This window comes from Sarcophilus harrisii, chromosome 4 (assembly GCF_902635505.1).
Source record: "Sarcophilus harrisii chromosome 4, mSarHar1.11, whole genome shotgun sequence".
NCBI classification, from domain to species: Eukaryota; Metazoa; Chordata; class Mammalia; order Dasyuromorphia; family Dasyuridae; genus Sarcophilus; species Sarcophilus harrisii.
The window spans coordinates 462586267-462612632 of record NC_045429.1 but is presented as its reverse complement, the minus strand read 5'-3'; the positions used below and the strand labels follow the sequence as shown (position 1 = coordinate 462612632).

The 26366-nt window shown below is 55.8% G+C and overlaps 2 protein-coding genes across 2 annotated transcripts in view; both read left to right on the top strand.

Annotated features, from left to right (window-relative positions):
- Positions 1-4115, top strand: part of USP40 (ubiquitin specific peptidase 40) — a 45308-nt gene extending 41193 nt beyond the window's left edge. The window contains exons 29-32 of the mRNA XM_031968778.1: positions 351-561; positions 667-762; positions 1336-1430; positions 1801-4115. Of these exons, the coding sequence (XP_031824638.1) occupies positions 351-561; positions 667-762; positions 1336-1430; positions 1801-1912 (514 nt within the window). The 3' untranslated portion in view covers positions 1913-4115. The remainder of the gene's footprint in view (positions 1-350; positions 562-666; positions 763-1335; positions 1431-1800) is intronic.
- A 916-nt stretch (positions 4116-5031) lies between these two features.
- On the top strand, positions 5032-26007 carry NDUFA10 (NADH:ubiquinone oxidoreductase subunit A10). Its single transcript, XM_031968277.1, has 10 exons — positions 5032-5235; positions 6669-6837; positions 7260-7475; positions 8575-8661; positions 9409-9530; positions 10496-10575; positions 12155-12209; positions 13858-13943; positions 14208-14316; positions 25688-26007. The coding sequence occupies exons 1-10, from the start codon at positions 5140-5142 to the stop codon at positions 25754-25756; spliced, it is 1089 nt and encodes a 362-aa protein (XP_031824137.1). The 5' UTR covers positions 5032-5139; the 3' UTR covers positions 25757-26007.
- Positions 26008-26366: the final 359 nt, after the last annotated feature.

The window sequence follows — 26366 nt, the reverse complement described above, 5'->3', positions numbered from 1 at the left end:
GTTGCGCCCGGACAACCGGGGTCAGAGCGGGAAGGGCAACAGGGAGCAAAACGGGCACCTCAGACTCTTAGAGACCAGGGGGAAGTGTCTATGTGGAAGTGGCGAGGTTAAGTAGGAGAGCCCACAAAGGATTCCTGCCCTTTACCCTCACGTATGCCCATGGACACGCCACCCGGGCCCACTGGCCCCGGGGACAGAGGGGTTCGTTGCCCCCATTTAGCAGAAAACTGAGGTGAGAAAGGCCTTCGCATGGCTGTTCCCCTCCGGCCAGCATCAGTGCCCACCTCGGCTGCCCCGTCTGTCGCTCTGGAGCTGGCGGGAGCCGTGACTCGGATTCTTTGCTCTCACAGCCCCAAGGACATGCTGCTGAGGACCCAGATGGGCATCCCCGGGGAGAGGGCCTACTACCCCACGGTGGACTTTGTCTGGGACATTGTGAATGAGTGCACCGCGTCATCCCTGCGCCAGGCCGTGGCCGCCCAGTACTGCCTCCCCATGGACAGCATCGAGATCGCCAAGTACTTCCCGGACAAGTTTGAGTGGATGCCCATCTCCAGCTGGGTAACGCCTGGGGGTGGCGCGGCCGGGCATGCTCCGGCAGCCGGGCAGAGGGCCAGGGGTGGGAGGGTCCTCCCTGGCACTTCAGTGGCTTTTCCTCATTAACAGGATCAGCAAGTTTCCAAGAGGAAAAAGAAGAAGAAGCAGGAGAACTTGCAGATAGCCCCTTATTACCTGAAGGATGGAGACATTATTGGGGTAAAGGTAAATGCTTACGGGAAGGGCAGAGAGGCATTTCATCCCGTCCCCCCTTTTTATTTTCAGTGGGCAGCTCATGAACGTGTTTAAAAAGAGGAAGGGGCCGAGGGGTTTCCAATGGGCTGGGCCACAGTTGAAGCCCAGTTTGGGCAGGGCTGCGGGTTCTAGTCCTGCCTTTGGACCCTGGACAAGGCCCCCAGCACCTCTCCCCAAAAAGGGGCGTGAGCCAGAGGAGCAGGAGGAGGAAAGGGGCGTCTCAAGGCCTTTGGGGCCGGAAGCTGTTAGGAGCCCCTCCTTTTTGTCACGTTCTCTCAGTTCCACGTGGGGCCCTCAGCGCCCAGAGCGCCAGGCTCTCCAAGTTCAAATCCAGCCTCGAAAGGAGGTGGCCAATGGCCAGGGTCTTAGTGGAGAAAAGCCCCCACGGCAGGAAAAGCCGACCAAGGGGTCACGGAGGGCTGGCCGTGGCTGAAAGGGCCGAACTGCCCCAGGACCATGTGGGCGCCCCGTTGTCATTCCTCGTGGGTGACGCCCTCTTCCTCCAGCCTGGCCCCCAATGATCATTTCTTGTGTGACCCACAGAATCTGCTGGTAGACGACAACAAAGACTTCAGCACGCCGAGAGACGACATTGGCAAAGAGAATCAGACCAAGCTCTTTGTGGGAAAGAGGAGAAGGTAACGGGCTCTTCCCCGCAGCTTGGGCCATCCTGGGAAAGCCCTGGGGAAGGCCGGCCCCTGAGGGCCTGGTGTCCGAGCCGCCCCACGTGGCAACAGGCGTGTCCCGGGCACGAGTGCTCACGTTGTGGCAGGTGGACGTTTACTTGAGAGGGATCGTTAAGTGCGCGCGAGAATTCTTCCCGCGTCCCCAAGGGGTGGTCATCACGAGGCTCAGTGGAGCTCACAAGCCCTTCACCTCCCCGCTTTCTCACAGAACGGTCAGGGGAGGTGTGTGCCTGTGGCTGGGGCTGCTGCCCGGGCCCTAGTGGTCCCAGGGAGCAGCCACGTGGGCGGGGGGCACACCCGGCGTTTTCCGCTCTGCTCCCAGGCGACAGGCTGTCCAGCTGCAGAGCAGCGACCTTGAGGCCGACCCGCACGTGCACGAGAAGGCTCACCGCCCCGAAGCTGGGCTCTCCATCAACGTGGGCGTTTTCAGATAGCACCCGGGGGGCTCTGCGAGAGGCCAGCTGTGACCTACCGCCTGACTGACCTCCGGGCTTCAGGGGTAGGCCGAGTGGGAGGGAGGGAGAGAAGGGACTTGTGAGTGAGGGCCGAGCAGGCGAGCAGGGGCCGCGGCCGCCCACACCGGCGCCATCCACCCGGGGCCACCTCCCGAGCCAGCTCGGGACAGAGACCATCGGCCCGTTCCGCCAGACCAGTGGGATGGCTTTTTCTGCGGGGGGGGAGGAAGGGGGGGGTTGGCCAGCAGCACAGACAGACCCAAGCCCCGAAACTTCTCTTGGCCTGTGGATCGGCCATCACTGGTGGTGAGATCCTTCTCTGCCTCAGGCAAGGTAAATGCACTTTATGGCTCTGACCCACTGTGTGCAAACGTACCAATTTGTGACATTCTCTTGGAGGGCCCTTGAGCTGAGCTCCAGCTGGGCCCCGAGACCTTGCTCTACTCGGAGGCCCCTGCCGTGAAGACTGGAGGGTCACCGAGACCTGCCACCTGATCGATCCCTCGACGGGTCGATTGTTTTTAATTCCCTCTTCTCCGTGGCTACTTAGTCCTTTTTGGGACGCTCCCTTCAGAACGGTTCCAGCGCAGAGTGCAGTAGCAGCAGCAGCCTTTACGACTGCTGCCAAACCCTGTGTTTTGTTTTGTTTTTTGTTTTTCCTGTACTTTATACTGTCTGTTTTTCCCCTAACATTTCTTTTACACATTAAAGTTTCCTTTTGAACTGAGTTTAATCCATTATCTTAGGGTCATGATCCTGTAGTCACTGACATTTGAAACTAGAGATAGACAGGAATCATCACTTGGAGAACGATACGAATTGTTTTCTAGCTCTTTGAAGGTGAGAAGTGACAAGGCGATGTTCCAGAGTGTGGCTTTCCATGTAGCAATCTCTGGGTGTGATTTTTTAAAAAAAGGTTTCCACTCTTCTTGTACTGTCAATGCCTCAGTTTCCCTGATTGTCCTCCGTTGTCATCTTTTTGGAAAATTCAGAAAAGCCTCTTGTTGGGTTGGTTCATTGGAATCATTTTCCCAGTTAGTAGTAGTCTGTCCTTCAGTATTCTTCTTGGCTGAATTCTGTGGCAAAGACCGGGAAATAAAGAACGTATGAAATGAGCCTGTGGTTTTCTTGGTATTGCAAAGACTCGGGCAGCTGCCGAGCCGGGTGAAGTAGGTGGCCCTTTAGCGCAGAGGGAGTAGCTCCTTTCCTGGGGTGACACCGAGGGGCCGATTCAGAGGGAACGTCATCTCTGACGTCCAGATGTAAAACCAGTAGCCGGCAGCGGCCTGCTCCCCTCCTCCCCTCCGTGGGGCTCTTTTTTTGGAGAGACTCGGAATTGTATCCTTTGTCTTGACCTTATGAAAAGTCTCATCGACACTTGGTTCGGTGGTACTGAAATGCGGTCGTAGAGTGTCAGAGCTGGGATAAAAGCACCAGGGCATGGGCGTGATGTGTGTGGATCTGAGGGGATGCATTGCTGATCACACGGACTGACGAGCGCGTCTCAGCCTGCACAGAACTGGAGAGGAGCCCCTCCTTTCCCTGCCTGCCCATCCTTTGACCCCCTTGAAAATGAGGACTTTCTTTTCTTTATGAATTCTGGCTGATGTGGGGATGCGGTCCCTTTGTACTTGCGATGGTCGCTCTTCTTGCCATTAAATCGATTGGGGGGATGTACCTCGAGCGTCCTGGAAGCGTCCAGGATTGGAAACGAGCACCGGGACGCTTCCCTCGGGTTGTGTGGCCTTTCATGCGGTGCCGTGTCACAGCTCCCTCCTGAATTGCCGTCTGTGTCTTCCTCGGGTGAACGGTCTCTCGTCTGAAGTTTCTGTCCAGGCCAGAGATCCCGCTGCCTTCCCCGCCGTGTGCCAAGATCGGTGTTTCTCGGTATTTCGGATGTGCCTTTAAGGTGTAACGTGACAGTTGCTGCCCTGACTTCTTGAAGCCGGCTTTCTCCTGGGGCGGTGGGTGGAGCGTCATGGATGACTTTCCTTTTGTGAAAAGGCATCATGGGAGAGTCAAAAAGGAGCTGCATTTTAAGGGGAAACAGACCACTCTGAAATCTGGGGCCTTGGTTTTCTAATGATCCATTTGCTGGAGTGAAGGAAGCTTTGTGATCCTTCCCCCTCGTCCCCCTCAAATGTACCTCAGAAACTAAATAAAGACGGTTTATGCGAAGAAATGGTGTACGGGCATTTTGTGGGGCAAGTTCAGCAGGGTCGCTGCCCGATCCTGGGGAGCAGCACACTGGGCACGGTTCTTCTCACCTCCCTCGGCCAAAGCCCATGGATCCTCGACCTGTTAAATCTCGAACCTTCCCGAGGAGGCCGATTCCTCTCTCTGACCGAAGCCCCTCCCTCCGGCCCCTGCTTTGGGGGGAGGCCCGGCCTTCCCAGAATTCCTGGGGCCGGGAGAAGCTGGGCTCCGCTCCATCTCCCTGCTCCTCTCAGGAAGGCCCCTGGCAGCCCTGGGACCGGGCAGGCTGCCGGGAGGGGTTGTCCGGGAAAGGCGCCCCTGGCTCTGGGCCCATGCTGGGAATCAGAAGGGGGCTCGCCTTGGCCTTCCAGAAAGAGGCACCGACGGGGAGGACAGGAAAGGCTTCCGGGGGGAGAGGGGAAGGCAGGTGCAGGTAAGTTATCGCGGGGGGCCTGGCCACTGCCCTCCCCCTCCTCCAAAGCTAAGGCAGTAGGGGACCTTCCTCGCTGAGCCCCAGACCCGTGAATAAGGTGGGGGGCACCAGAAGGGGGGGCCAGGGCGCATGGCAGAGAGTCGGGAGCAGCTTGGGGTGCCCCTCCCCTCCCCTGGCCCTCGGCTCCACCCCGTCCCTGCTCTCAGCCCCGCCCCTCACAGGTCAGTCTTTCTCAGCCCCGCCCCTTAGTCCCTCCCCCGCCCCTCAGTGCCGCCCCGCCCCCTGCGGCCAACTCACGCCCCTAATTTCTCTCCCCTCTGCTCTCAGCCCCGCCCCACCTCTCAGCTCTGCCCTATTCCCTACTCTCAAGCCCCGCCCCTGCCGTCCAGCTGACAGCTAATTTCTCTCTGCTCTCAGCCCCGCCCCTCTCAGCCCCGCCCCTCCCTCACTTTGTGCCTCCACCCCCGGCGGCGCTTTCGCACGTCACTTCCGGGCGACGCCGGAAGGTGCGGAGAGAACTGCTCCCCACAGTGGAGGCGGCTTTCCGGACGAGGTGCCCGCCGGCTCCGAGGTCGCGATGGCCGCGGTTCTCCTGAGGTCCCGCGCCACCTGGGTCCTGTCCCTGTCGGCGGCGGCGGCGCGCGGGCTCGGGGCCGTGGACGCCCCCCGCGCGGTGAGTGGGCGGGCGCGGGCCGCCCCCTGTGACCTTGGGCCCCGCCTCCGTTTCTCCTTCGGCCTCCGGGGCGGATCCGGGGCCGGGGGGGGGGGAGAGCCGGAAGCGGGGCCCGGCCGGCGGCGGGGGGCCCCGGCCTTTCTGTGGGGAAGGGGGGAGACCCCGCGGGCTTCCTGCCCCCCTCCCCCCAGTGCTGGCTGCCCCCTGGTGACCGGTCCGGGGCCCCCCGCGGTCCCCGGCTTCCCTCCGGCCCCGCTCCCCGTCGTCTTCTGGCCTCCTTCTCCCTGACGCCCGTTCCCACCTCTGTGTCTGCCGCTTCCCGGGCTCCCTCCCCCAGAGGAGCCCTGACTTCCCCCGAGGCTCAAGCCTGGTGACAGCTCGTCCCGCATCCCCTCAGGGCTTGTCCCCTCCCCCCGCCCCTGGTCCCCTCGGGGCTTGTCCCCCCCCCCCGTCCCCTCGGGGCTTGTCCCCTCCCCCCGCCCCTGGTCCCCTCGCGGCTTGTCCCAGCCCAGATCCTGGCGGTGTTGGCTATTTCCTTCTTCAGCTCATGTTACACGTGGGGAAACTGAGGCACGCGGGGTGAAGCGCCCGGGCCGTGTGGCTGGGGCGTCTCCGAGGCCACATCTGAGCCCGGCCTTCCTGGCTGGGCCCCGAGTGTCCCAGCGGCGCAGCGGCTGCGCTTGGTGCCCGCCCTGGGGCGGCCTGTGCCCACTCTGGGGCCGAGCACAGTCCGGGGCGCGCTCTCCCCCCACCTAGGAGACCCCTGGAAGGCAGCGCCTCCGCGGGCTCAGCGAGACGGGCTTCTCTCAGATCTCGCGGAATGTTTTGTTTTGTTCCTCTGAAATGCCTTTTATGGATTGACTTGTATTTTGTGCCCTTGCGCCCGCACACACGCACTCTCTCTCTTCTCTCCCATTCCCTCTCTCCCTCTCTCTCTTTCTGTCTCTGTCTCTCTCTCTCTCTGTCTCTGTGTGTCTCTCTGTCTCTGTCTCTGTCTCTCTCTCTCTCTGTCTCTGTCTCTCTACGTCTGTCTCTCTCTCTCTCTCTGTCTCTCTCTGTCTCTGTCTCTCTTTCTGTCTCTGTCTCTCTCTGTCTCTCTCTCTCTCTCTGTCTCTCTCTGTCTCTGTCTCTCTTTCTGTCTCTGTCTCTCTCTGTCTCTGTCTCTATGTCTGTCTGTGTCTCTGTCTCTCTCTCTGTCTCTGTCTCTCTCTCTCTCTCTCTCTCCGGTTTCTCTGTCTCCCTCTCTCTCTGTCTCTCCTGTGCTATCGCTCCCTGGACCATCTCTGCAGAGACGAGGGCCCTTCTTACAATGCGCGCATAGAGCAGGGGCTTAATAAATGTTGCTTTGAAACACGATAAACAGAATTGAGGAGGGCCACGATTTGGGATTTGCTCCCGGAGTCTCGAGCTTTTTGTCGTTGGCTGTTTTTCAGGCAGGAATCCACACGAGCCTGCAGCACGAGCAGCGGTACGGGCACCTGTCGTACATCTTTGGGGAGAGAACCCTAAAGAGATTCACTGAGAAAAGCAAAGTGATCACCGTGGATGGCAACCTGGGCTCCGGAAAAGGCGAGCTCGCCAAGCAGCTCGCCGAAAAGCTCGGTATGACCCCGTCGGCCTGCTGGAGGCATTGCTCCTTCCTGGCAGTGAGCGGATGCTCAGGAATGACTTGGCTCAGCCCCGCCCCCCTGCTCTCCCAGAGATCAGAACCCCTTCCCCGTACCGCATGTCGTGTCCCGAGCCCGCCAGGAGGCCCCCCCCCGCGGCAGGTCCAGGGCTGTAACAAGCCACACTAAGGGCGCTTCTGTCTCCGATCTGTTTGGTGAACTCGTGCAAGACGCTTTACAGTTATGTGTCTTAGGACAAAGGCTGCAGAGGTGTGACGTAGGCAGGTGCGACGTAGCCAGGTGTGACGTAGGCAGGTGCGACGTAGCCAGGTGTGACGTAGGCAGGTGCGACGTAGCCAGGTGTGACGTAGCTGGGCACGACGTAGTCAGGTGCAACTTGGTCTCTTCTCTCCTCAGGGCTGAGACACTTTCCCGAAGCCGACGTGTATTACGCAGAGAAAAACACAGGGGACGGGTCGATCCTGGGGCCGGAGCTGGGCGGCAACTGCAGCCTGGAGAAGTTTTACGATAATCCCAGGAGCAGCGACGGCAACACGTACCGCCTGCAGGCCTGGCTCTACGCCAGCCGCCTCCTGCAGTATTCGGACGCCCTGGAGCACCTGCTGAGCACAGGTGAGGAGCTCCAGACCCTCTCATGGGGGAGGGGGGGAAGGGGCAGAGAAGAGGGCCTTAGCGATCGCGGGCCCTGTGGTCCTGGGAGCAGCCCCGGCTGCTTTATTAGCCCTCGGTTCCTGGGCTTTCTCGGGGCTTTGTGTTCGTCGGTCCACCCCATGACGGAGCTGGCGCCTCCTGGTCTGCAGCAGTTGCCTCCCTGATGGGCTCCCCTGCTTAGGAGTGGTGCCCGCCAGAGTCAGAGGGTCTTTGGCCACAGGTGCGGCTTTTCTGAGCCGCCGAGGGGAGGTCGTTGTTTTAGACCCACAGTCGCTCTCGTTAGAGAGGCTCAGCGGTCAGCCTTCCTTGGGCCCGGGGCCTGCCTCCGGTGTATCCTGCTGGGGACCTTCCCCCAACTCTTCCTTTTTAACATATGTCTGTCCGTCCATCCGTCTGTCTGTCTCTTAAATCCCGTAACAATGGAAAACCTTGGCTCCATTTTCCAGCTGCTCTCGACCCCCACAGTCCTATCTGGTCTTCCCCAAGGACGGACGGCGTTGCCTTAAAAGGATGCTCTGTCCCCGCAGTCCCCAGTTCCGCTGACTTTAACCAGTGTGTTTCAGTTCAGTTGGAGGAGGGGCAGGCAAAGAAGAAAAGCTTTTCAGTGACCTTGCAGAGCTCTGAGAGCCCTGAACCCGCCGAAGCTTTTAGCTGAGGTCAGACTGTTGTGTGAGCAGCGACACCTTGCGCTCCGAAGGCTGGGGAGATACAGGGTCCTGACCTTTCACTCCTCCCCCAGTAGGAAGAACTATGCCCATTTAGCAGCTGTAGAAATCAAGAGACAGGACCATTAAGCTCCTGGTCCCCCAACCCTTATGGCTGCCCTGGCGAGCGGCCGAGCCTTCCCATTCTCTGCGTGCCGTCCTTTGGGGGGGGGGGGGGGGGGGAGCAGGAGTCACCGTCACCGCTTAGCAGACTTGGGTTTGTGCCCCAGGGGGTTGGGGCCAGGATTTAAAGGCCCTTCTCAGGGCAAGGCCAGGGATGTGCCGGGGAGGCTGGGCCCCTCACCGGCTCTTCTTGGTCTGGGACCTTCATTGCGCCTTTCTCTTTGTGACGACAGGACAGGGCGTCGTCCTGGAGCGCTCGGCCTTCAGCGACTTTGTCTTCATGGAGGCCATGTTCAAGGAAGGCTTCGTCCGGAAAGAGTGTGAGTCAGCCCCGTCCTTGGGCCTTCCTGGTCCCTCCCCTGGGTGGGCACAGCGTCCTGCCGGAGCCTGGGAGCCACCACCCGGATGCTTTTCTGGCTTGTGTGTCTCTGAGCTCTCCTGGCCTTTTCTCTCCAAAGGGCCGCAGGGACATGCCACAGAAAGGGCTCTGGCGGTTCCTTTATTCTCCGTGGCAAGGCTCAGGTCCAGAGAAGGGGCTTTTTCTCTGGTCTGAAGGGCCAGCTTCTGCTCCTGTGGCCCGGGGGAGTCTTTGATCTTGTCCCGGGCCCCAGTGAGGAGCTGGCAGAGCCCTGGGCAGACTGGGGCCTCCTGCTGGCCCTGGGGCCTCAGAGACAGGAGCGGTGACAGCCCGAGGCCCCAAGTGGGGCGGTCTCCCTCGTCTTCTTCCCAGGCTCTGGGCTACCTCCTGTGCGCTGCGGCCCCACATTCTGGAGTTACCTCTGCCTTTGGGGGGATGAGGGAGTAAAAAAGCAGTAGGAATAGAGCGCATTGGCTTCCGGGGCTGCGAGTGCTCGTCATGAAGCGTCCCTTAGTATTCGCGGGACAAGCCCGAGCTCCTTCGTAAGGAACCTTGAGGGGCTGAGAGAACGCACCCTGAAGTCCACGACTGGGGAGACTCGATGGGCGGGACCACTGTCCACAGCATCTCACCAAGGCTGTCACCAAGCGCGTCCTTTGAAGCTCTGGGTGTCCCCGCGGGGCCCTGACGCCCCCCTCCTCTCTCCCAGGCATGGATCACTACACGGAAATCAAGCGGCTCACGATCCCGCGCTTCCTGCCGCCTCACCTGGTGATCTACATTGATGTGCCCGTTCCTGAGCTCCTGAAGAGGATCCAGCAGAAGGGAAACGTAAGCTGCTTTCTGTCTGCGCCTCGTCCTCCTCCCCTTTGCTGGGGTTCCCGGTGTTCAGGACCTTCAGAGACCCTCTCAGTGTGCCCCGGCACGCCCACCCTCGGCAGGTTCCCAATGGCACCCGGGGCTGGATCAGCCCCGGCATGGGTGGGGGGTGTGTGAGTGGTCTCCAGGACCTCGGGGAGCTCTGTGGGCTCTCGCTAACTCCCTGAGGAATGCTGGGATATTAGACTTGGCACAAGCGGCAGAGACCCTCTCATCCCCCCCCCCCAAGATTCCGCTGCAGGAGATAGCCATCTTGCTTCACGTGTAGCGCTGGGAACAACAGCTACGGGGCCTCCTCTTTTTCATGTTCTCCCACTCCGATGGTGGGTCCTGCGCCTGCTCCCTTTCCCTTGTGTTGGAGTGGTCCAGCCACCTTCTGGGAAGATCCCGGACCTCTTTCCCCTCACTGTGGCAGACGTGAGCTTTGGATTGGCCCCAAGCCAGGCCCCCGTGAGGCTGTTGCCATGTCAGTCAGCGGCTGGTGCCCCGGGCCCCTCTGCTCCTGTGGCGTCCCAGCACGCCAGCGCCAATGCCTCGTCCTTGGGCAAGCAAGCCGGTGCCTCTTGGCCCTTTCCCCGACCATTTGCAGACCGGCGAGGAGCCGGGCTCACCCTTGAATGCGGGCGGCAGGCGGCCACGTGTGACCAGAGAGAGGGTGCAGCCAGGGAGGGCCGGGGTCGCAGCTCCTCAGCCACTCCTTGCTGTGGGGGTCGGACCCCCCGGAGCGGCTCTGGCTCCCCCTTGGCTTCCTTCTGGCCTTATGGGCCTGATTCCAGGATCCCGGCAGATCGGTGGAGACGCGGGGCGGGGGGGGGGCAGATTCACTCAGAGCCCCCCTTTCGGGTGTGCGCCATCTTGAGAGCCAGGGTCGTGCAGACGCTGCTGCCCCGTCTCACGTCTCCCTTCTGCTCATTTAGGTCCCTGAAAAGAAGGTCACGGCCGCCTATCTGCAGCACATTGAGGATGCCTACAAGAAGATCTTCCTTCCAGAAATGAGGTCAGTGCCCTGAGAAGTGATCACATGCCCGCTCACCGCCCTGGTGCCCCCAGGCCACTGTCGCTCAGCCTCGCAGCCAGATGCCCCTGGCCCTCTGCTCTCTCTCCGCCTGAATAGCACCAGGGCTGTTTTCATTTTACATCGACCCATTTAACATTGGGGGCCTTTCCTGGGGCTGAAGGCATGAGCCCCGGCTGATCGTTGGCATTCGAAGCGCTGAGGGCATGTCCGGGCCCTGCCGTGGGAGGTTCTGGCAGAGTTCTGGGCTGGCGCCGGGCAGCTTTGCGGCCGTGGGCGGCTGGGATGGGGCGGTGATTTCTGTCGGGGTGCAATGCTCCAGGAAGCCTCCTGTTTGCCAGCCACGTCAGGGTCTCCCACACGGGGAGGCTGGGCCAGAGCCTCAGCGCCCGAGTGTCTGCGCGGGAGAGGGCACGGGGTCCACGTGCCTCGGTTGTTCCCCAGGTGTGGGGTGCCCAAAGCCGCTGGTCGGCACTCCTGTTAGTGGGAGCTGCCACAAGCGGGCCGGCGCCGCTGCCTGAGGAAAGGCCTGTTCTTGTGAGACACTTGGAGGAGCTGAAGGCTTTGGGGGGATTCTGGGCCCCCGGAAGGGCCTTGGAGGTCGCACAGGCTACCTGGAACTGCTAAAGGGGCTAAGAACGGGCGGCTTCCACCCACGTGGTCCCAACATATCTGTGGCCTTCGGTTCCTTAGCCTTCATTCAGGTCACAGCGGAGGGTTCGGGGAGTTCCCAGCTGTGATGGATCTCACTGGGCCAGAGGCCTAGAGCGAGCGGGACTTCTCAGACCTGCTCTGGTCCCCACTTTGCTGAATTAAGGAAACCGAAGCCCAGAAAGAGGAGCAGGATCCATAGCAGGAAGTAGACGTTTGCTCCCAGGCCTTCTAAAGCCTTTGGTGGTCCCTGTGGGGAGTATGTGGGGAGCTGCTCCCCGGGGCTCTGGGAGCCTTCCGGATGGGTCCCCGTAGCCTCTCATGGGACTCGCCTGTGTCTGCCCTTTCCCAGGGATGGCACAACCCACCTGCTCTGAGCTCCTGCTCTTTCTCGTCCCTGCCTAACCTGGCAGGGGAAGCGTGTACAGGGAGACCCCTGGGTCACCAAGGTGCTTCCTTTGACAGAAAAAGCAACACGACGAGGAGATTTGGGGGGAGGTAACGAGTTCTGTTTGGGCCTGCGGAGTTAGCGGGGTCGTGCACCGGGAGGTTGGAGTTCCGGGTGAGAAGGAGCTGGGCAGAGCTGTCTGTGTGGAGAGGGTGCTGGGGCTCTGGGCACTGGTGGAGATTGCCTGGGCAAGCCTGAGGGGCGAGGGGCTGGTCCCTCGGGGCCAGGAGCACAGACCAGAAGCCCAAGGACCCAGAGAGCCCGGAAGCCTTAGACCGAGGGTCTCAGAGTTGGGAGAGGAGAGAGCGCGCTGTGGCCCCTTCCTGAGGGCTTGACAGATGGGGACAGGACGGGTCTGGCGGTGGCCCTTGTATACTTACACAGCAGCTCGATGGTAGATCGCAAGGTTTGAATTCAATTTAATTTGTCTTTTCTTTTTTTTTTTTTTTTTTTTTTTAATAGTAAAAAATGTGAGATTTTAGAGTATACGGCAAAGCAAGCAAAGGATGTGGGAAAGGTAAGGGTCAAAATAGATGAAGTTTTTGTTTTCAGTCTCGTCATTGAACACTTTGAATTTAGCCTTTTAAATGATGAATTAACATTTTCAATGCCTGAATGTCAGATGATTTCATTTCTTCTTCTGCAGAATGGGGCTAATTAGCGGGGCCTCCCTGCAAGAGGCACATTTTTGCTAGCACTTGCTTGAGTCCCCACACATACTCTCTCTCTCTGTCTATCTCTGTCTCTCTGTGTCTCTCTCTGTCTCTTTCTCTCTCTCTGTCTGTCTCTGTCTCTCTCTCTCTCTGTGTCTCTCTCTCTCTGTGTCTCCCTGTCTCTGTTTCTCTGTCTCTGTCTCTCTCTGTCTCTCTCTGTGTCTCCCTGTCTCTGTGTCTCTGTCTCTCTCTCTCTCTGTGTGTCTCTGTCTCTGTCTCTCTCTGTTTTTGTCTCTGTTTCTCTCCCCCCACCCCCAACTCTGCTCCTGTGCCTGCTGTCCCCCCTTTGGCCGACTATAACCCCGATTGACCCTGTTGCCCTTGGGTGTAGGGCCAGGGGCTGGAAACTGGCCTCAGGCCGCTCCGCTCCTCTAGCCTGGGAGCTCCTTGAGAGCAGGGACTGCTTTACACTTGATCCGTGCAGGTTCGGTTGGACGGGATAATTGCTCTTCTTTTCAGGGAGAGAGAGAGAGCCTGTGGCTGGGGTCGGGGGCTCAGCCCCAGGCCGTTCTTGGGCCGCCAGCCCTGTAGCCCCCTCGCTAGGAGCCTGGCCCAGCATCCTCTGTGGCTCTGCAGAATTCCCGGCTCACTTGGGCACGGCTGCTTTGTGAAAGGAATTGGGAAATCCACTTCCTGTGACTTGGGGGAGGGGGGGGAGGGCAGAGAGATGGGCCCCTGCCTCTTGTTGGGAGCGCTGGGGGGTGTGGCGAGGAGAAAGGGGTCCCTGGGGCCTCCTCCAGAGAGGACGGGCCGAGCCCTTCAGGTGTGGCTGCCCACGTGCCAGACCAGAGGTGGCAGGGAGCCTGAGCGGGAGCACGGAGACAGGAACCAGGGCAGGGGCCCCAGAACGGCCTCCGGCTTCTGGGGAAATGGACTGAGTCCCGGGAACAAAGGGAGCATTTATCAAGCACTTATTGGAGCATGGGAAATACAGCTGGAAGTCGGCCCCCGGCTCTGCAGGAGAGCACGCTCTGGCCCCGTGGGAGGGTCCGGGGGGCACAGGGACCAAGCGAGCCCAGCTTCTTTCTCTGCGGCATCTCTGCTGGGCCAGCGGCAGCACCTTCTGAGCTCGGACCATTTCAGGGGCTGGGGCAGGAGCGGAGGGTCCTGCCCTCGAAGCCGTACTCCTTCCAGCCTCTTGGGCTCAGGGTCCTGAGATGATGGGGTTCGAGGTCATGGTGGGGGGAAAAGAGGGGCTCTTGGCTGACCATTGGAACAACTGGCCCCCAGCCAGAGGCCCTTCCCTGGATCATCTGCTCCACTTCCTGCTGGGTTCCTCCCTCCCTCCCTCCAGCTCGGGGGCCCTCCTGAGCCCCTTGTCTTGGGCAGAGGGAGGGAAGCTCCCCAAGGGCAGGCATTGGGCGGGGTCGCCTCTGCCTTGTCCCCAGCAGGTTTTCCCCATGTTTGTTGCCTGGAGTCCAGTTTAACGCGGGCTCCCCTTTTCTCTTTCAGATTTTGGAAGATATCAGCTACGTCCCGTTTGACAAGGGCCCGTGGCTGGAGCAGAATGACCGGTCTCTCCACCGTGTGAGGCTGCTGTGAGTCTGTTCTTGGGCTTGTGCGAATCCCGTAGGGGGGTTGGGCGGGTCATCTCCCCTGCCTCCTTTCTGGATTCCGGCCTCCCAGGCGGGCACCTGTGGCAGCTTTGGCAGTGAGGGCCTTGGGGGAGGTTCATCTGCGTCCCGGGCACAGATGCCTGGCGCTCCCGGGGCCGACCGGTGGGGGGTCATCCCTGGGCTGGGGGTGGGTGTTGCCCCAGGGGGCTCTGGGCCCTGACCCGCGTGTTTCTCTCTGCTGCTCAGAGTCCAGGATAAGTACGACGTGGTGAACTACACGACCGTCCCCATGTATCTTCCCGAGATCACCATCGGGGCTCACCAGTGCGACCGCATCTACCATCAGTTCAAGGAGGTAAGGCCCCGGCCCGGAGGGGAGGGGCTCCGGCGCCTTGGGTGGGGGGCGCGGCAGCGGGCTCTTGTTTCAGGAAAGCAGAAGGGGCCGTTTTCACGATTTCCTCCCTAGCGTTTGTCCCCACCCCCCACCAGGTCAATTACTAACTCTAAGCTGCCGGTTTATCCGATTCTGCTCTTAATTTGCGGTCGTTGTTCTGTGGAATAGCGAGCCAGGAAGTCCCTCTCATTACTCCATTGACCCGAATGGCTGCAGGAATGCACTCGTTAACCTCGTTAACCAACGTTCCGGAGACTCTCTCTTCCCCTGTCTCCCCCCTTGTGTATGTCCCCATGTCTCACCCTTGGGAGGTTTGGGCAGGAGACCAGCCCCGGTTGGTGAATGGGGATCGAAGGGGGCCATTAAAACTTGGAACTTGGGGGATCCCCCCGACCGGAAGTTTCCTGACTTGGTCAGCGCTTCCTCAGACGAGGATGCTGGGAGGATGCGCAGCCGGGATCCCCTCGGCTCCGAGACTCAGAAATGGCGGCAGAGGGAGCCCCGGGATTCCCGCATTCAGCCCTTGTCTCTTGAATGAATCTGAAGCGGTTGTTTGTAAATGAAGTGATCGGCCCAGCCTGACCCCACAGCCTCAGGGCAGTGCTGGGCGCTGGGCCTTGGGCCGCCAGGCCCCCTGGGACTCAGAAGCACAGCTTCCGGCGGGCACTCCCAGTCAGAACTCTCGTGGTCCCCCCAGGAGCCCCTTTGCTCTGGTCCTTGGAGGTGGTTGGGGGCAGAGCAGTTCCGGGGCCTCCCTCACTCCCTTCTTCATTGCATCTCCGCTTGTTGGGGGTGGAACCCTTCCAGGAGGGAGTCCCAGAGACAGAGTGGTCCCTGTCCCTCCCCCCAGAGGCCAGGCAAATCACTGACAGGCTCCTGAGGAGAATTCGCTGCTTTTTGTTTCCTGCCCTCCCAAAAAGCCGCCCCTTCCAGCAGAGAAAAAAAGAGGTGGGTCAGCTCAGCGGGCAGCATGTCCCGCTCCTGCTCAGGCCGGCCACCCCGGAATGGGCGATGCCCTGCCCTGCCAGGGGCTTTCCTCACCTTCACAGAGCAGAGCGGCCTTTCTCTGCCATGACTCCCGACCTGCCCAAACGCCAGATGGGCGAGACACAGCGGGGGCAGCCCTCCAGAGCGCCACCCCGTGGCCCGGCCCACGCCGTGTTCGTTTCTGCTGGGAGCTCGTGCGCCAGCTCATTCCACGTGTTGGCTGGGGCCGGGCAGTGCCAGAGCAGCAGGAAACAGGGAGGGTTTATCCAGGCTACTTTACGTTCTCAGCAGCCCTGAGAGGGGGCTCTGCTCTTCCCTGCACGGGTGAGGAAACTGAGGCAGGAGCAGCATTGCCCAGCTCAGAGGCTGGACTTGAACTCTGTGATGTCATTGTGGGAGTGAGCCACACACCCAGGGGGACAGTGGACAAGGGCAGAGTGAGAGCCGTGTGTGAGCCTTGGGGTGGGGTGGACACTGGGAGGCGGCACCTGTGCCGGCCCTCAAGCCATGGGGGTCCTGCTGACCTGGATGGGAGCTCGGAGGCCGGCCCCCGACCGGTGGCTCGTCAGGGTTTTAGATGCGGTCGTTATTTGGGGCGCCGTGGTGGAAGAGTGGATGCAAGATGTCCCCTCTTGGGACTCCCCTTACCCATTCTTACAGATGGAGAAACCGAGGCCTGTCTGGTTGGCCAGAAGCAGAGCCAGAGTTCTTCTCCAGGCCCCCACTTTTCTATCTTCTTTCTGCACCCCCAGAAATAGTACAAGGACAAGGGAGAGGACTCCTCTCACCCAGCATCTGGGCTTGCAAAGTGCCCCATGAAAAGTTCAGCAAGAGAGATCTCCAAGGTGTCATGGGGGAAGGGAGGCTCCCAGGAAGCTCTGGGGGGATTTGGAGTGGGGGGCTCAGCCTTCCCAGAGTTTGTGACTGAGCAGGGGCAGCCTTGCCCTGCAGTGGGACATGTGCATGTGTGTGTGTGGGATATCTGGCAGGGTGTGGTATCGGGGGGTGCCCGGTATTTTTTTGAGCTCCTTGCCCTTTAGCCCCTCCAGATGAATTTGGTTGTTTTTCTAGTTCCTTGAAGGCGGTCCTCTGGCCTTTTGGCCGGGATGCCATTAAGTCAGGTCACATTGTCTTTTGTCATCGTGACTCGGTCTCCCTAGGACGAGTAATGTTTTTCCCGTTACTCAGATGCTCCCCTGCTGGGTTTGATAGTTGTGCTCAGACAGTTTTGAGGGGAATATCTGTTTTCCTGCCGGTTTTGTGGGTTATTTCTGTGCGTTTAGTTTATCTCTAGCAATTCTGCTGAAGTTGTTGTTTCAATTTTTCAGGTTCTCTAAGGAAACCTTTCTGTTATTTGCAAAGAGCCACGCTTTTTTGGGGACTATGCTTATTCTCAGTTTCTTTTTCTTGTCTTGCTGCCATAACTAGCATTCTGCACTGTCTCAAACCGTAAAAGTGACCGTGGCCATCCTGGCTTCCCCCCTCCCCTTGTTGGGAAGTCCTTTGCCCAGCACAGAGAACACTAGCTCTCCGTTTGAGGCGAGACACGTTCTGGATGAAGGGGGGGCTTTCTTGGGCCTGTTCTCTGGGTTCGGGTGAGGTTGGTTTTCTCAGGCACAAGAGTCCTGTCTTGTCAGGAGCTTTTTCTGCATTTCAATGCCCTTGCTGTGATCGTGTGGCTTTTGTTTTGTTAATTAAAATGGTCTGTGGAGTGGACAGCCTGGTCCCGGACTCTCCCGCGCACTCCTCCAACACATTCTGTTCCCCAGTATCCCCGGCCTTTGTCCACTTGTCAGTTCTTGTTGGTTTCTCTCCCAGCCCATCCTCTTCCCCCCCGGGGATTCCCCAGACCCCCCTTCTCCACAGTTCCAGCCTGATCTCCGAGGTGATCTTTGGGCCTCTTCTCCGTGAGGCTCCCCACTTTACCTGCAGGTGTCTCTTCTCCCTTGGAGTCCTTGGGTGGCTGCCCATTGCTGCCCAGAGAGTAGAACTGGAGGTGCTGTCTGCATGTAGACTCCCTGTCTGGTCTTAGCTCCTTGCCGTCATGTCCCACAGCCCTCCTCGCATCTAGGTTCTCACCAGGGCGTCCTCTCTTTGCTGCCTTTGTAGAAGAACCTCCTTGTTCTCATGGACTCCCTCAAAGTGCCATCCCCTGTCCCGGCCCAGTGTGGACAAAGTCTCGCTTGACCTGCTCTGGGATGAGAGCTCCCTTGGCCGAACCCATCTCTTCTGCTCCTCCCACAGGCACCTGCCCTTCTAGCTTCCTCTAGCTTGGCAGCCTTCCAGGCTTTGGAGTCCTAGCTCCTAGCTCATTGAGCAGAGGCTCGTGGAACCGAATCTTCAGGATTGTCTTCGTCTCATTACTCGCTTTTTCTTTCGTTACTTGTGAGTAAATAACAGGAATTATCAAAATCGCCTGTTGAGGAGCTCAGAGAATCCAGCTCGTCAACCTGCTTTGGACGTTTATTTAAGGTGGCCAGGAAGTGAGTCCTCAGCCAGAGTGGGGGAGCTTGTTCCTGGGGGACTCTGAGGCCGATCTGTGTGTTTCTGAATGCTTCCTGCCTGTGTTTCAGAGGCAATTCTTTCTTTTACCGGAAGAAAGTGCTGTTTGTAAAAAGGCTCAGAAATAACAGGATTATGTGGCTACTCATTGAATACCCTTGTCGAGAGAGAGAGAGAGAGAGAGAGAGAGAGAGAGAGAGAGAGAGAGAGAGAGAGAGTGAGGATCCCGGGGCAATTTGGGCATTACTAGAAATTTCTCTCAGATCTGGAAGTGGGGCTGTGTGCTATAATAGCCATAATCTCCATCTTTCAGTAATGCTGACGGGCCTTTGGGATTTTGTTTTTCTTATTTACTATCTGCCCTTGGAGACACTTGGAAAACTGCACAGAAGCAATGTCTGGCTTTTTATGGAGAGTGATCGTTAAAAGCACAGAGAGAAGACAAAATCATCTTATAGACTAGAGAACCATTTAGAGGCAGACCTCTTCCTGGGGGTCACAGGGCCTCGGGAGAGTGCCTCAAACCTTTCTTCCATGGGCTTTACGTGGAAGCGAAGCTGGACAAATTCCCATCCCGCCTCCTCCGTGCAGTTGAGAATAAATTGGGAACAAATTCTAAATTTAAAACTCTGCAGGGGTGTATCCTTCCCTCTACTCCCAGAAGCCCCAGAGGTGAGGGCCTCCCCAAGGGGGATCCACTTGAACAAAGATCTTTCTCAGCAGCTAGTGGCAGCCGGCTCCACTCGAATGTTTGCTAAGCACCTGCTGTATGCGAGACAATGTTATCTCGTTGGCTCCTGCCACCATTCCTGCGAGGTTCGGGCTGTTACTGTCCCTAGTGCACAGCCGAAGGATCTGAGATGGGGGAGCTGCCCTGGTGGCCCAGCTAGTAGGGCCTGGATCCTGACCTGGCCCCGCGCCCTGTCACTGCTCTCTCTGCAATGAAGCTAGGTCATAAATGGGAAGAGAGGCGGGGGTAGGCAGATCATTAATCACATGGCCAGCTCGGACCGAACCTGATGGACAAGCATTTAGTAAGTGCTTGCTGAGTGCTCAGCTGTGGAGACAGAGCCCCTGAAGGACAAACATTTAGTGAGTGTTTATTGAGTGCTTGGTGTACAAGCATTTGGTAAATACTTACTGTGTGCTTGACTCTGGAAAGAGAGCTCCTGATCTCCAAGAGCTCCCATTCTCTTGGCTGGAGACAGTACGGATCAGGTCAGACAAGATGGGAGATAACATGGGCGAATATGACATTCACCAGGGCAACATGGTGGAAAGTCGACTGGTCCCGTGGCCTCACATCAGAGCCTAACTCCCACCTCTCCCTTAGTCTCCCCTTACCTCTCTCCCAGACCTCCAGCAGAGGTTCAGGCTAGAGACAGGGGGCTGGAGCCGAGGCACCCCCTCAGGTGGGGACGCCCCTGGGGCCGATTTCCTCTGCTGACATGAGAGTCTGGAGAGTCGGCCCCTTGTGCAGGCCCACATGCGGAGGAGTTCTGAGAAATCGGGTTTGAACTCGGGCCAGCTGCATCTCCTGTGCCTGGCAACTTCTCCTATCAGAGTTTTCTAAAAAAGTGTTTTTGCAAGCATTTATTCTCTCTCCCTTCACCCCACCCCATTGAACAATAAAAAAAGGGGAAAACCCTTGTAATAGGGATTCAGAGGCCAGCAAAACATTTCCTGCAGAGCCCGTGGCCAAAATGTCTGCTTCCTCTTGGGTCCAGTGGGATCACATTTTTGTCATTTCATCCGTCAGAGTTCTCGAGCACTTTATCACTGTAGGTTTGTGCTCCATTTGTAGTTTGCTCTCAAACTGTCCGTCTCGTCATTACAGCACAATGATATTCCTTTACCAGTTGTGTACTGTAAGTGATCTAATAGGTAGATCTAATCCCCCTTAATTCTTTGCCATTGCAAAAAGAGCGGCTATCCATGTTTTTTGTGGGTTTTAACCTTTTATTTCTTTTGCATGTGAGCCTATGAGTGCTGCTGTTGGCTCTCAGTAGCTTTGGCCAATAGAATGACTTTAGAAGTAGTTCCAGATTGCTTTCTGGAATGGCTGGGCCAGTCTTCCATTAAAGTACCTGCTTTCCTCGAGCCCCTTCAGCGGTTGGCTTTTTCCTCTTTAATCTTTGCCAGTCTGATGAGTGTGACATGGAACCTCAGAGTTGCTCCAATTTGCCTTTTTCTCGTTGTTAGTGCTTTGGAGCATCTGTCACGGCTGCTGCTAACTTGGCTGGCTTCCTTTGGGAACTTTTTGATCTCTCCTTTGACCGTATCATCTATTAGAGAATAGCTTTTAGTCATACATTTGAATCAATTCTATGTACGTCTGAGATATAATAACCTTTATCGGAGAAAATGGCTGCTAAGATTTGTTCCCAGCTAACTGTTCTCCTGATTTTAATTTCATTAATTTTGCTTTGTGTCCATTTTAATTTCATATAATCAAAGTAGTTTTTCTTACTCTCTATCCCTTGCTCGGTAATGAACTCTTCCCCTATCCATTACTGAAAAGTAATTCCTTCCTGGCTCTTCCAGTTTCCTTCCAATTTCACCATTTATGTCTAAGTTGCATCCATTTAGAGTTCTTGGTGTGCAGTGGGTGTCTAAATCTTATTTTTGTCAGAGAGCTTTCCAATAATTTTGTCAGATAATGAGTGAGTCACTGCCCTAGTAACTGGGGTCATACTGTTCCAGAGCTGCCGTTTGTTCTGCTGCTGTCAGAACCGGTCAGAACCAATCGTTGGACTGATGGACAGTGCGAGATCCTTTATTGCTGGACTCCTTTCTTTCCCACTCCTTTTAAAAATGATTTTCCTTGTGATTTTTGACTTTTTAAAAAATTCCATATGATTTCAATTTTTTTCTAGCTTTATTTTTAAAAAATCCCCTTGTAGTTTAGTAAGGCCCTGAAAAAGTAAATTAGTTTGGGTCGTGTTGTGACTTTTGTTATATTAGCTCAGTCTGTCTATGTGCAAACATTATTTCTGCAGTTATTTTACTATTTTCTTTATTTCTTTAAAGAGTGTTTTACAGATGGACTCATGTAGCTCCTGGATATGTCTTGATAGATAAGATTCCCAAATAGTTGGAGTTTCTCTTTTTCTTTCTGCTGAATTTTAATGATAATATGATGGCTTTTGTGGATATTTCAGTTTTTGGTCGGCTCATGTGAGAGGAAGAGCGGGGGAGGGGGAGCAGCGCCTCTGAGCCTCACCTTGTCCCCTGGGCTGGCTCCTCCCTGAGCATATGTGCTGCTTGTGCGCAGAAGCCTTTGAAAGCCCCGGTTCCCAATCTGGATGTGGTCACTTCGGTGAGAGCGCTGCCCTTCCTTTAAGGCGGATAATTCAGCTGTAAATTGTTTTCCACTTTAGAGCCAGTCTTTCCCAAATATAAGGAGGCAAAATGCTATTAAGAAAGATGTGGTGCTCCCTTCATGTAGCTGATTGTGTCCAAGACAGTTGCTATGGTAACAGCATCTTCTGTTTTCTCTCGCCTGCTATTTTTATTGCTTTACTATCTCAAGTTGTTTTCATTTCCAGTATCAAGGTCTCCCTTCCCATTTTTTAAAAATGTGGCTGTTTGACAGTTTTAATACATAGTACTGTCTGTTCTTGGCTTTACAAAAAGCATCTTAATAAAGACAGTCAGACTTGGAACAAACAAGAGAAGCTCTGGAATATAACTTTCCTAAATCATGAAAACAATGATGCAAGATGATAAGAGTCCTTTTGTTCTGCATTCAAAAAAACAAGTGTGGGTTCTTTTTCTGACCGAACGAGGTCAGAATTAGGTAACTGGATATTAAAAGGCAAATTTTCATATTAAATCTCCTGTTCCATTTAATCATAATTGAAGTGAAATAATCTTCCCATTTTCTGCTAGATGAGACAGGATGGAAAACAGTTTGGATCTGGCTTTTCCTCCTGCAAGCTTTGAGGAAGGATGAAGAATGGAAATTTACCATAGCCTTTACTCTCTTTTCTTTAGATAACAAATATTAGGGAACAAACATTTGGGATAAAAAGCAGAGATTAACAAAGTGAAGTGTTTCACAGATTCACTTGGGCATTCGTGACTCTGTGGCCTCTAGCTTTTGCACTCACGGGCTGAAGTGCTTGCCACTTGGAGATTACTCTGATGGCTTGGAATGATTGGGGTTTAAAACAAGATGCTAATTACAGCCATTTGAACAAATGTCAGGATGGCACCTGTGGACCAAATTGTACTTTTTCTGTCTTTTTCCCCAGCTTTTAGGAGTGTTTTCATTTTCTAACATTTATGACACTGAGTAGAACAGCTAAGTAGATCTATTCATAGGGGGATACAAAGTATATATCAGTGTGAAAATAGCCTTTAGCGATTTCATTTTGATGTATTAAAAAGGCTCTTTAAGCTAATGTGGTTTTCTTCCACACCATTCATTTCCCCTCTTTGAGTAAATTCTTGTTATAAAATCTCCACTAAAGGCCATCATATTTTAAAGTTAAGAGCAGGTTGGCTTTTGTAGTGACAGAAATTTGGCAAACATAAGTGTCAGAGAAGCAATAGGGATAACTTATAAACACTCAGCAGTCAGTTTGTGAGCGTGTGCTGCCGACTGTGTGCCAGGCACTGTGATCAAGTACACGGTTCCTCCCCTGGAGGAGCTTACATTCACATAGGGCTTACATTCAGGCCTTGGTCCCCGAGGGAGAGCGTTAGGGTGTGTGAGGGTGGGGGGCCAGCAGAACGGGGCTTCTCCAGTGAGAGGGGAGGGAGCTCCCATGTGGCTGAGTCAGCATCATTTCAGAGGGTGTTGTGTGCTCAGGACCAAACCCACGGAGATGATCATGCACTTTAATGTGCTTTACTGTGCTGTAGCTTCGATGCAAATTGTTTGTGGGGAGTGGAGGACCTCCAACAAGGACAGAGGCACAGGGGTTTCAACACAGAGAGACGCTCTCTCACAGGGATTTCAGTTGGATGACAAGTCTGTGGACCCACTTGAATTAAAAGATTTAGGAGGGGCTGGATTTTGTGAGCACTTCATAAGCTCTCAGGTGACAATAGACAGGACATGTCTGATCACTGATTTGGGAAACATTTCTAAAGCAGTTGTTGATGTGGAATCTGGACAGCAACTTGTCTAAAGCAAAGACCAAAAGCAGTAACAAATTGTAAGACAGAATAAAAAATGAGAAATGGATTTGACATGTGATTTCACTCCGACATATTTAAGCAAGCTGCTAATTTTGGAAACTTGGAAGTAGGTAAAAAACCCAGACTTCTCCTGAAGTTACGGGGTTGGGGAGTAGGAAACACCAATGCATATTGGTAACTTGTGGGGAATGTGTTGGTGGAGAGAGTTGCCTGGGCCCTTGAGGAATTAAAATAACTCATCTATGTTTAGATAACTAGAATGTGCCTGAAATAAGACCTAAACCCAGATCTTCCTTGTTCCCACTCATAATACAAAGTGTAAATGAGTTCCTACAACGAGGAGGCCAAAGGAAACTAGAAACTTCTCTCATTAGCAAAGGCTTGATCTTCTTGACAAGTGCAAAGGCTTGGTGACAAGTGTGGCAACGGTGTGGACCATAGATCTGTTTGAAATATCTTGGGAAGATTGTAGCATTTTTCTTTTGTAAAACATTGAGGAACAGTGGAGGGAGGAGGAAGAAATTGCTAAATCTTGAGAGACCAAGACCATCCCGAGAACGTGGAAGCCTGAAACTGTAAAGATGAAGCACTGCAAGGTGGGAAAGCTCTTCCAAGTGACGCTGAAGTTGCTCTGTTGGAACTCAGATAACATCAGTCTTGGAGCTCTTTGAGGTTAGCAGTGATCTTAAAGAGAATATAGAAGGGGAAGGGCTGTGAGCAAGGTCAGTCTAAATGGTCCATGCAGGAGGTGGCACAACCTTGAGAGCACTGAAGCGGCAGTTGGAGAGAATCACTGGGCATTGTTCTTCCAGGAGCATGGCGGACCACTGGCGCTTCCCATCTGGCTGCCATTGCAGACAGACTCTCAGGCCCTGCCAGTAACCTGATGATGCTCTTTAAGGATTCCTGGGCCTTGCCATCCACCTGATGGTGCATCCTAAGAATCATGGGACCATTCTGATTGCCATTAAGACCTCAATGTGTTTTCTTGTCCAGTTAGGAAGAATGTGAGCCGGAGAGCAGATGTCGGTTTTCATTGATGTCTGCAAGAAGGGAAGGTGCCAGGTACTTGAATCCTGGTTACTCCCCCTCCTTGTTACTAAAAGGAAGGGAATCAAGAAAACAACAGTCACAAACCTGGGATTGGCCACATGATCTTCATGAGAAGAGTTTGGAGAAGGGATGAGGAGGACAGGGCAGTGGGCCTTCTCCCGACCTGCCCACTTCTGAGCTTGAGTTGGAGAGTCACCTCAGTGATCGGTATCCTCAGCTTGACCTCGGTACTTGTGCCTTCCGACTGCCCCTAGGCTGAGGGAACTTAGGCTCCAGCCTCCCTCTCCAGGCTCATTTCACATCTTTTTGGTCATAAACTTGCTCCATGTTCCCCAGGAAGCCTTCCTGCCTTCTCTTCTCACGGCTTCCAGGCTCCCTCCTCATCTTTGCCTCCTGAAATGTTACTTCCCTTCGAGGCTCATCCCAGGACCTTGAACAAAGAGCTTTTGACTTGTTCTTTCTCACTCTTGAAGTGCACGTGCATGTATTTTCCTTTGGAGAAGACATTGTTCTGATGGCGTGTAATCCAAAGCAGAGGATTGAGCCAGTGCCGGAAATGCTGGGCCGTCCCAGGGACTGAAATCCTGCTCTGTGTGGGAGGGACCCCAGAAATGCGAGCAAATGCTGCTAGTCCCTTTACCAAAGCCTCAGGGGACACTGTCGGAGGCCCTGAATGGGAAAGCGAGGTGGGAAGATCTCTGAAGGAGGAGCTGCAGACGCTGACATGGAAGACAGGCTGCTTTTCCTCCTCCCAGTGTGACTGCTAGCAGTGAGAACCTTCCCTGTGGGCCTCTGTGGGTCTAATGCACTAATAACTGATGATCCCGATCACCCGAGACTCTGACCATCAGAGGGTCAATTTCATGCTGCCGGGAGAGGGCCACGGCGCAGATTTTGTGATACAGTTAAGAGGTGCTGCTGGACCCCACAGGTTACGCTCTCCCGGCTTTCTGTTCTCCCGTTTGTGGCTGAAGTTTTGTTTTGCAGAGAGGGAAACAAACCTCCGAGCTGTTTCCCGGCCCCTTCTTCCTCAGGGACGCATTTGGCTGCTCCTGTGTTCAGCCGAAATATTAAATGATTAAAATTGCAATTTAAAGCCTTCCTCAAGACCGTCCAGGGTGAGTGAGCTGCAGACAGGCCCAGGCTGCCCGGGAGGAGAACCTTTCCCAGGTTTGTGGTGGAGACGCCCAGCCGCACACCGGGGGTGGCTGTACATGGGGGAGAAGCGGCCCGGCCAGGACTGCACGGCCTGAGGGGGGCGCTGAGCTCGGAGGGGAAGCCCCAGTAAGAGGCTTTGCCTCTGTAGCCCCCAGTCAGGATGAGCATCGGAGCTCCTGCAGAAGCTTCTCTTGTTTTGCCTCGCTTATGGGCACTTGCTTTGTCTCCGGGGTCTTTGGCGTCAGTGGGGCCACTCTTAACCCACCTCCTGGTCGGAAGCTTGGTCAGCGTCTCTCTCATCATGACCTCTGTGATGGTTTGGCCATTTTGCAGCCGGATTGACAATGCATTAGCGTCCCTCCAACTCGGGTTATTTCCCAGGGGCATCTCGGGGTACCTCCGTGGGAGGGGCTTCCCTGCAGATCAGGGGTCTTGCTCCTTGGCAGAATCGCTCTCAGCACTGGTGTCTGTTTTTCCTTTTTAGCTGAAAGGTCACAAGTTCGCTCCGGGCTATAATGCTGACGTCGGGGACTCTTGGATCTGGCTCAAATGAAGCCCTTCTCCCTTGGAAGAAGCTGTAGGAACAACTGCAGAGCCCTGGCAGGTCAAGAACCAGGGGTCAGAGCCTCCCCTGGGGCAGAGACGATGGCTGCCCTGGGGCACCCCGTGATGGGGGCCCGAGGATGCTCCCTCGCAGTGTAGCTTAAATCCAGAGCTCCCCCAGACTCCCGACGCCCCGGCCCTGTGGGCTCTGTATTTTGCTTCCTCAGACTTCCAAGAAATAAAACTTTTCTGTGAAACTCCCTCCAGTGTGTGTGAGTTCTTGTGCCCAGGGGCCTCCCTCCCATCCCCCCACAGTCTGACTGAAGACCAGTGTTTTAGGTGTTTCTCCAACACTTAGAGAAAGTCTGGGAGAGCCAGAGAAAATGGCCGCAGGTGCCCCCCCCTCCCCCAGGGGCCTGTTGGTCGGGGCTTGCCCAAAGCCGCCATCAGCCTTTCTCCTCCTTCCTCCTCCAGTGGGGGACGATAAGCTCGATGCTGAGGAGTGAAATGCAGCCAGAAAGTAAGAACCTTCGGGTCCCCCCGACTTCCCCCGGCCTCTGCCCCAGCGGCTGCTGGTTCCGGGGGGGGCCCTCAGACGCAGATGTGGGAAGAGGGAGGGT